The sequence below is a fragment of the Narcine bancroftii genome, chromosome 8, assembly GCF_036971445.1.
Source record: "Narcine bancroftii isolate sNarBan1 chromosome 8, sNarBan1.hap1, whole genome shotgun sequence".
Classification (NCBI taxonomy): domain Eukaryota; kingdom Metazoa; phylum Chordata; class Chondrichthyes; order Torpediniformes; family Narcinidae; genus Narcine; species Narcine bancroftii.
Genome location: NC_091476.1, coordinates 10,841,870 through 10,851,521, shown reverse-complemented (window position 1 = coordinate 10,851,521; position 9,652 = coordinate 10,841,870). Strand labels below are relative to the sequence as shown.

The 9,652-nt window shown below is 39.4% G+C and overlaps 1 protein-coding gene across 1 annotated transcript; it reads right to left on the bottom strand.

Annotated features, from left to right (window-relative positions):
• Positions 1-1,217: 1,217 nt before the first annotated feature.
• rasl11a (RAS-like, family 11, member A) lies at positions 1,218-6,912 on the bottom strand. The gene is made up of 4 exons (XM_069896005.1): positions 6,703-6,912; positions 5,621-5,677; positions 5,448-5,527; positions 1,218-2,316 (listed from the first exon to the last, which is right to left on the bottom strand). Exons 1-4 carry the CDS (start codon positions 6,842-6,844, stop codon positions 1,849-1,851), a joined length of 747 nt encoding a protein of 248 aa, XP_069752106.1. The 5' UTR covers positions 6,845-6,912; the 3' UTR covers positions 1,218-1,848.
• Between the last annotated feature and the right edge of the window lie 2,740 nt (positions 6,913-9,652).

Sequence of the window (9,652 nt, the reverse complement as noted above, 5' to 3'; positions counted from 1 at the left end):
TCAAAGGTGGGGGGGGGGGGGGTGGGCGGGAAATGTTCTCTGCGCTGGTCTGCTGCTGGCTCAGAGTCTACAACCCTCCCCCTCCCCCCCCATGGTATGCTCCCCATTAAAGGCACTGGCATCTTAGGCACAGACCTGCGTGGTTGCAGGGTTTTTAAAAAACGGCATTTAAAAGCCTGTACAGAACCATCAGCATCAGCGCTGGGTAGTAGGACCCTGGGGAGCAGGACTGCATCTCCGCTCCTTCTCTCCTGATCTATGTTATGTTTCATATTCCCTATCTTTCAGTCCTTGATGTCCATTCAGCAACATGACATTTGCATTGATATGAATTTCCAGGTGACAATGTGAACTAGACATAGGGAAATCTTAGACAGTACCTGAGCAAAACTTTTTTCCCAAAAATGAAGTAAGGCATCTGTAGTATGGAGGGTCATGTGATCCTTCCAGCAGAAACCTGACCAGAAGCCATCACATCTGCCAACCAAAGTTAAGATCACCCATAGTGATCATGCCATTGTCCTCTTTGAAAGAATTCACAACTCGCCACTGGCCCCCTTAACCATCCATCTGCCCTTTTTGGGCATTCCTGAGCTGGCCCCATTAGCTGGCTGAAGTATAGAGCCAAACACATGGAACAACTAGGTCCCAAGGTCCACTCCAGGTTGTGAGCCATGTACGACACTGGGGGGGGGGGGGGTCATTTGCAACGTGTGTGCCATTAAAAGTTGGGGGATTATTGCGGTACATGCTTATAATAACAATAGTGCTTGTGTTGCGAGAATCAGTGTAAATACTTTTCTTATCTAATCAGGGCGCTCTGCCTCCACCAGGTTCCATTCATTGCATCTTTTCACTATACTGTTGCTTCTTGGGCCCGCAGACCTTGTTCCTCACATCGCAGCATCTATCTGAGGATCACAACCGGAACGTAAGGAGACATCACAGCTTCTATTCTCCATTGTCTCAGTATCAACTGTAGTCACTGATGGCCTTCAAGAAAAGTTTCTCAGTGACTCATGAAACCAAGGTCGCTGGGAGAAGGAGTTGCTTCATTTGCTGATTCAGATATACACTCTGCCATGGAAGGCTTTGAACTCTGGTTTGATAATTCCATATCATAACCTACCAAAAAAATCTATTTTATTCATATCCAGTTCTTTCAAGGCCCATTTCAATCAATAATGTCTGTAGGCTGTGGGGTTTAATTTCAAGCTTGTCAGTCTATTTGGTTTATTATTATTTTTTTGAATTTTAATGATACAGGAGAGTAGAATCCCCTTCCAGTCCACAAAACCGATGCTGCCCAATTACACCTAATAAACCAACCAATCCTGTAGGATTTTGGAAGATGAGAGAAAACTGGTGCACCCAGAGGAAACCCACACAGGTCACAGGAAGAACATTCAAATTCCTTATAGACAGGGCCGGATTTGAACCCTGGTTTCTGGTGCAATAATAGCATGGTGCTAACCATGCTTCAAAGTGCTAAGCAAATCAGCAAACCCTGTGGATGCTTGTCAACTTCTATTCTGTCAGTCTAGAAATTATTTTAACGATGTAATTTAGCAGATTAATGGCACAAAATCGGATGCTGCTCTAATGACTGTAAACATCATCTGTTCACCCTTAATCTAGACTAGAGCAATAAGGTGCCCGACAGTTTAAATTTTGTCATTAGGAATACAACAGAGCTGGAAACTGAAAACTGCAAGTAAGCCACTCTTTGTATTTTTAAGTCCTTAAACCATCTTGTGGTTTTCATTTAATTGGAGTCCTCTGAACACAATTCCCATTTATCTCTAAAGTAAACATTTGAAACTGGGAACCTGCACATATAAGCAAAAATTAAACAGCACTAGTAGATTTTACTTTTGATGATAGAGCTTGTTTTAAGCGCCTTCCAAAATCTTGCATGTTTGGTGATTTAGGCCTAGCTAAAAGCAGTCCTCTTTTCTTCTCTCCGTTGCTGCTTCCAATCACTTTACTAATGTCTTGGCAGACTTGGTGGAAAGCATCACAGACTTCATTACAATTTTCCCTTGCAGAGACTTCAAAATAAGTTCCCCCCATTTCATCTGCCAACTGGACCCCTTTACTGGTTTCGACTTGGCGTGCATGAGGTAAGTCAGCTTTGTTTCCTATCAGTGCAATTGGAAGTCGGGCGTTGGGGTAAATTTTCCTGATTTGCTGATGGAGTGGACGGAGAGTTTTCCAGCTGTCCATGTCAGTAAGCGAAAAGACTAAAACAAAACCATCTGCCCACTGAAGGGATCGGGTTATAACATCTTGACTCCAAGGATCGTCCTCATCTCCCTGTCATAGGAACACAAGGACATCATTTATTGTTCTTTAGTGAACTAAATTCATACTTGATACAGGGTGTCCGCAAATCAGCACAAAATGTACCTTTGAACTCAATTCTCCTTTCAATCAATCAAAGTTTCAGAATGACTTTGTGCCTCCAAAGGTAAACACTTAGATGGTAGATTTTTTTTAACCTCCTATATTGGCTATTGAAGAGAAAAAAATCAGATGTTTGTTATCTGAAATAAAATCAGAAAATGCTGGAAATGTGGTTAGGGACCATCTGTGAAAAAAGGAACTAGATTAACTTTGCTTTTTTTTCTCTCCACTGATGTTTCCAGACCAGCTGAGTATCCTCCATTCCCTCAGCTAACTCTGTCCTGTTACCTTCATGGATTTGTGAAAATGCACTCCAAAATCCTTCTATTCCTTTACGCCTCTTAGTTTCTTACCATGTTCATGAATTCTCATGCACATTTAACCTTTTGAATTGTGCTGCCCTCCCCAACTTCCCTGGAATGAGTTGCAATTGCCTCTTTTGTCATTTAATTTGATAAGACATGAGTTTAACAAATCCACGCTGATGCTCAATAATTAATTTCTGCTTCGCTAGATGCTGTTTACACAGCCCTGCAGATTTTTCTGCCCACCATATTTTGACCTATGTTGATGCTATCTATCTCTTCTTTTATTTTGAATAATGAATAGCATTAGTACATTGGTTATATTCCAATTCTTCTGTCCCATAACTATAGTCAAAGGGGATTGAAAAACAATAGTCTGAACCTACAATGTATTTTCACTGCACCTGGCTAGCTATCCACGTTTAAAGATGCTAGGAATCTTCTTATGTCCTCTGTCTGAGTGTCTGTCTATTTCTCTCACTCACTCTCTCTCTCTCTCTCTATTTCCTCTCTCTGTTTATCAATTCCAATATTCCACATACCTCAATCCAAATGTACATACACATCTACCACCACCACGCTCAGTTTACCAGTTTAAATCTAATAAGAGCATTTCTTTTTTAATATATTTTTCTAAGTATCAGTGTGTGTGTGTGTGTTAAAAAATATACACCCACTATTTTCACCCTGGCTTTCTGCTGTATTGAGGCACTCTCATTATTTGTCAAAAGTTTCCCTTTCTATATCCTCCTTGAGATATTCCAAAAATATATGATCTTTGTTCTTTATCTCAATGATTGCTAAATCTAACTGAATTATAATTACTGCCATTAAAATGCTCTCTCACTACCCACCATCCCACTCAATTATTTTTGTAACCTAAATCCAGTATAATTGTTGGGCTTGCCACAGTACATAAGAATTTCAAGACCTCTTGAATGAATATTACACCTTTCTTTAAATTCTTGAATCCTCTACAGCTTCAAAACGAGGAAAGTTGCCATTCCCTGCTGTTTTTCCCTTGTTATTCTTGCAGTTTGTAGAAAATCTACCAACGTATTCGATCAATTTTGGCAGAAGAAAACAGGACATAATAATATGGTTCAGCCAGGTACAGTGATGAATGACTAAATTAACTTACTCTATCCACATCCTTTGGACTTGAAAGAGTGTGGGTGACAGATCTACCAAATTTTATGTTTTGCCTAATATAACAGAGAATTGGTTTTAAATGTGTAAAGACATATTTATAAATATATTAGAAGCTGCCAATTCCCATGGAAGCAAAGAGAATAATTATCCTTACTGTGTCAATGCTGTACAAATGCTTAAACATCCACCACCACCCTGTCTGGACAACCTCATTAGACATAGTTTCCAAGTTATTTATTTTTATATTTCTGATTCAACCCTCTTATTCCCAATTTATCTTTTTTCCAGAGGGATGTGAATGTTAAAAAGAATTTATAGCACAGTATTTATGTTTACTCAATGGCATTAAGTTCTTATATTTTGAGTCATCTTAACTGATCTTCACTAACAATTTGCATTCTCTGAACCAGTTATCAGATTGTAAAAGCACTGGATGCAATAATTTCTGGTAAACAGTCTCAAAAAAGGCTGGAAAATTCATCATGAGTCATCAATATTCTTGGCTGATCATCACAGATGAAAGAAATGGAGCATGCTGACAAGCAACATGTGTGTTGTGTTATCATTAACTTCGCAAACTGGCTAATATTTGAAAAAGCTTCACAAGAGCTCAAAATGTTTCAAGGAAAGGAAAGTATTCGTGGCAACTACATTCCATTGAGAGAAACCAATTAAATTGATATGACTTGTATTTCAAAATGTACATGTTTGTCAAACTATTGAAAGAGCACAATGTAATTTCCACATGATTTGCTAATCCTTCAGCCACCCCCCACACTATTGTTGGTGCAGCAATCTTGCCCAACCATTGCAAGCCAATCGATGGTATGTTGGTTTTCTTTAGTCATCTCACACATGCTGAATTCCTGAAGAATAGGCAGATTTCCACATAAAAACAAGAATTCAACAGCTGCTTTTCTATTACAACTGGTCTATGAGGAGACATTCCTGATAATTTAGGCAAATGCATTATTTGGTTAGACTAAACAGAACTTTATTGGACATGTATTTCTGGCCTTGAAATGTTCAACAAAGACAATGGATCACAGAAGTTAAAAAAAACCCCAACCGATAGCACCCTTCAGCAAATTAAGATGAAAGTGTATGCTTTAAGATGTGTTACCTTGGTATTCATCACAATTATTAGATCTTCATTGGCACTTCAATATTCACAAGCATCCATCTCTAAACCAGGCACTGTTTCACCAAAGTTCAAGTGAAGAGTATCACTGCCAGTGATACCATTGTTTTAAAAAAAAATCCTGATAAGACTTTTTTGACCTCATTAGCGTTTCAAATTGCTGTCAGTCCTCAGTCCAGTGGGCAAGGCCCCCCTCACACTATCATCTCATTGGAGCTTTGGATCCTTATGAAAGAAGGTCATAGATAGAATGGATTTTTTTTCTTTATGTTGCACCTCTTTTGAAGTGGAGACTGACATAATTTTAAAGCAAAGTAGGGGGAGCTTGATACTTGTTATCCTTGACTGTATCGCCGCGACTGTATGCCGATAGAGAAATAATAATAACGTATCTGGCAGCGTGTAAACTGCACAGCAAGAGTAAAAATAAGTATGGGTTCTACCTGAATAACAAAGGGAGTGTCTTGAACTTGCAGTGTAACTTGATCCCCTTCAATATTCACCTGCCTTGAGTATAAAGCTCCTAAAATGAAAAGAATAAGCCAAAGTAAAATGCAAATAAACAGCCACCATTAGTTTGAGTTACCCATAAGGCAGCATCGCGTATTATACTTGCCTGTGTTCGGTTCATAATCCCCAATGAATCGTTTTGTGAGAAAACGTACAATCAAAGCTGCCAAAAAATTAAAAGAAACATTTGAAAGGCTCCATTTCATCCAGAAGGAAGGTGTCCTGCTCCATTCTCATTCATATCTCGGATCTATCCATATGTATAGTTATAGTTGCACAATACAGTCCTTGGTATTCTTTGCCAGTTTCTATTTTGCCATTATTTTGAATGTCATCTCTGGATTCAGGACAGCAGTTTACTATTTATTACTTGGTTAGGGTTACACTTCAGAACTCCCCTAAGTAGAACCATGCTCAGTTATTGTCCTAATCTTTCTGGGGAAAATATTTAACCTTCTTCTGGCTATCAATCCCATCGGATGGTGATGGTTCTGTTTTGGGGATTTGATATGAGGATCCCCCACTCCTCAGAGAGGAACAGCGTGGGTGTGCATGGATTGAGGTGAGTGGGGGAGTGGCACAGGTCCAGACCCACCCTCTTGACATCCCCTCCCGGATCCAGCGGCATGGCGAGGTCCAAGACGGCTGGGGGGGGGGGGGGGGGTAAAGTCTTCCCAATGATGCTTATGAGTTTTCAACAGTCAATGGCGAAAGCATAGCTTCTGTCATCCTCGATAAGGTCTTGAACTGAAGTTATGTAGCACTTCAACAGTGCAGCGGGGCCACAGAGTTGCATGATACAATTCGTGCGACTTTTTTCTTAATGGGGTTCAAGTGAAAATATACTGCAGATGATTATATCGACTTCGCTCCCTCGGTCACAGAGAAACTTGGGGAAATTAACAGGAAAGAATATCTTGAATGTGTTAAGATTCCCCACAAAGGTAAAGGTCGTGCGGAAGTACCAGCGAGGAGAAGGAATGAAATTAACGCGAAATTGACTGTTAGTTTTAGAAAGGAGAGCAGATTTATACATTGAATTGGGATGGGAGGTGAAAAGTACCATCGTATAATTTGTTGACATATCCAGTCCACTAAAGAAGTGGACTGGGCTAATCAACGACCACGGTTCGAAGAGACTTAAAATGACCTGTCCCGCTTCGTCCATCTCCCCGACCCCTTGCTCACCCGTCTTTCCAACGCTCCCTGCTCCCAGCACCGCGATCTTCACATTTTTGTTATGCAGACAGTCGACCACCGGGACCTCCGGAATGGGGACCAGCAGGAAGTTACTCGAGCTGTTTGACATGGTGTAATGGGAAAGAAGCATTGATGAGACAAGCGAAAAGAGGGCAAACTCACTCCTGGGGAACAGCCCCGATTTGGAGTTTGACCTGTTTTGACCGTGTCCCAACTCGGTTCGCTCCCGGTAACCCTCCGCCTTGCCCCCCCCCCCCCCACCCCGCGACACGAATCACGGCTGGTTTGCTACTTTCCCAACTTGCTGCAGCGGCCAATGGGATATTTAAAAGCTCCATCTGCCAGTCGCGCAAGTATTTGGATCCCTTCCGCAGGGGATGGCTATGATCTGGAATGTGCTGTCTTGAAGATTCAAACTGTGACTTTCCGACGAGAAAATTCCTCAGAAATAAACAGCTCTTTCAACTAATGATCTGGAACATTGTATAAGGGACCATTGGCGAAGGTGACAGTAAATGGATACATATCCAACCAATTTAAATTAAGCAGATCAACTCGGCAGGGATGTCCACTATCTCCCTCACCGTTCGCGTTAGCTATAGAACCACTGGCTGAACTGATAAGAACAGAAAATAAAATAAGAGGGATAAAAATAAAAGAAAAGGAATATAAAATCAATCTATTTGCAGATGACGTTATAATATACTTAACAGAACCAGAAATATCAATAAAAGAATTACATAAGAAATTGAAGGAATATGGAGAAGTATCAGGGTACAAGATCAACGCAAATAAAAGTGAAGCGATGCCAAGGAATAATGCGGGTTTCACAAAGTTGAAGAAAGAAGCACCATTTAGATGGCAATCCGATCCCTAGGTATTCAACTAGATAATAATCTAGGCCATCTATACAAATTAAATTATCAGCCATTTTTAAAGAAATTACAAGATGACTTAGAACATTGGAAAGATTTACCACTAACACTGATAGGAAGGGTTAAAATGAATATCTTCCCTAGGATACAATAACTATTCCAATCATTACCAATTCACCAAACAGAGAAATTCTTCAAGGAGCTAAAGAAAATAAGGAAATTCTTATGGAAAGGGGGGGGGGGGGGAAACCGAGGATAACGCAAGATAAATTAACAGAATGGTACAAACAAGGGGGCTTACAGCTACCAAACTTTAAGAATTATTATAGAGCACCACAATTAAGATACCTATCAGATTTTTATCAAACAAGGGAAAAACCAGATTGGACCAGATTAGAGCTAGATAAAATAGGGGAGAAGGTACCCAAACATATATTATATAAGTGGGATAAAAAGCTGGTGCAACATGGGAATTCACCAGTACTGCACCATCTACTCAACATTTGGAAGAAGATTCACGTAGAAAGGAAAAAAAACAAATGATCAACTACCAAAATTAATATTGACACAAAATCAACTAATTCCCTTCAATAGATAACTTTTCGTTTAGAGAATGGGAGAGAAAAGGGATCAAAAGAATAGAAAATTGTTTTTCGGGAAATAAATTATTATCTTTTGAACCAATGAAGTGCAAATATGGTATAACTCACGGTACAATGTTTGCTTACCACCAACTGAAAACCTACTTGAAGGACAAATTCGGAAGCAAGCTGAGGTTACCAGAAGGAAGCAGTTTTGAATATGTGATTACAGACACAATGATAATTAAAAGATTTATAACAAACATGTACATCAAACTATAAGAGAAAGAGAACAAGGAAATAAGATGTAAACCCAAACAAAAGTGGGAACAAGATCTAAACATAAAGATAAAGAATGAAACATGGGAAAAGCTATGCTCCGGAACTATAAGAAATACAATAAACACGAGGTTGCGCATGATACAATACAATTGGTTACACAGGCTATACACCACACCCCAAAAGTTAAATAAATGGGACCCAACAGTATCAGATAGATGTTTTCGCTGTAAGGAGGAAACGGGAACAACAGTACATGCAGTTTGGACATGTGAGAAAGTGGAAAAGTTTTGGGAAGATCTAAATCAGGTATTACATAAAATCACAAAAAGCAACATACCAAAAAATCCAGAGATCTTTCTTCTAAGTAATATAAGAAGTCAAGAACTTGGCCTCGATTTGGATGGAGCACAAAAAAGATTTATTATGATAGCCTTAGCTGTAGCAAAAAAATGTATTATGTCAACCTTGAAATCAGTAGATAGCCTGAGAATACAGCAATGGTACATAGAAATGAATAAATGTATTCCATTGGAAAAAATAACATATAATTTAAGAAATAACATCACAGTATTCAAACAAATTTGGGAACCGTACATGGAACACAACAGAGAAATCTTACCTCGGACCTCCACCACCTAAAATGACAGAATGAGAAGAAGATGAAATGAGCTGACCCAGTGTGTAAAAGTAGATGACACAATTTTCTTGTTTATTTTCAATGCGTGATGACATTGTTCAATGGGTTTAATGTATCATATATGTTGAACGTTGAGTGGGTAGGGAGTGGGGTGGGAAGGTGGAAGGGAAGGGATGGGGGAAAAAGGGGAGAAAATGACACTGTGTATATTCAAGAGGGAAATGTTTATGTGTATTTTGGTCAATATGGTTCATAGTGTGGAAAAAAAAATTTAAAAAAAAAGATCCGGAATAGGCACAACAGCAATAACATGGCGTTAAAATTCTGGTATTCACCCTTGATGCAAAACCGTACTGAGAGGGGACAATCCACTGGGATTATATGGACAGACCTTTGAAGTAAGAAGGGGAAAATCACTTTGATGAGATCATGCCCTAATAATCTAGCAATCATACGTAAAGAGATGGCAGAAAATGAGGAAAATTATGGTTGTAATAAAATATTTTTACTTCCCAAATATGAACCGTGATGGTAATTGTGCTAAGAGCAGGGATGGGATCGAG

Excerpts from the sequence above, each read along its gene's own strand:
- rasl11a (XM_069896005.1), bottom strand. The coding sequence starts at position 6,844 with ATGCTTCTTTCCCATTACACCATGTCAAACAGCTCGAGTAACTTCCTG. Across the intron at positions 5,678-6,702 it reads AGGGAGCGTTGGAAAGACGG|CTTTGATTGTACGTTTTCTC; the intron begins GTGAGCAAGGGG and ends ATTTTTTGGCAG. Across the intron at positions 5,528-5,620 it reads GGATTATGAACCGAACACAG|GAGCTTTATACTCAAGGCAG; the intron begins GCAAGTATAATA and ends TTTTCATTTTAG.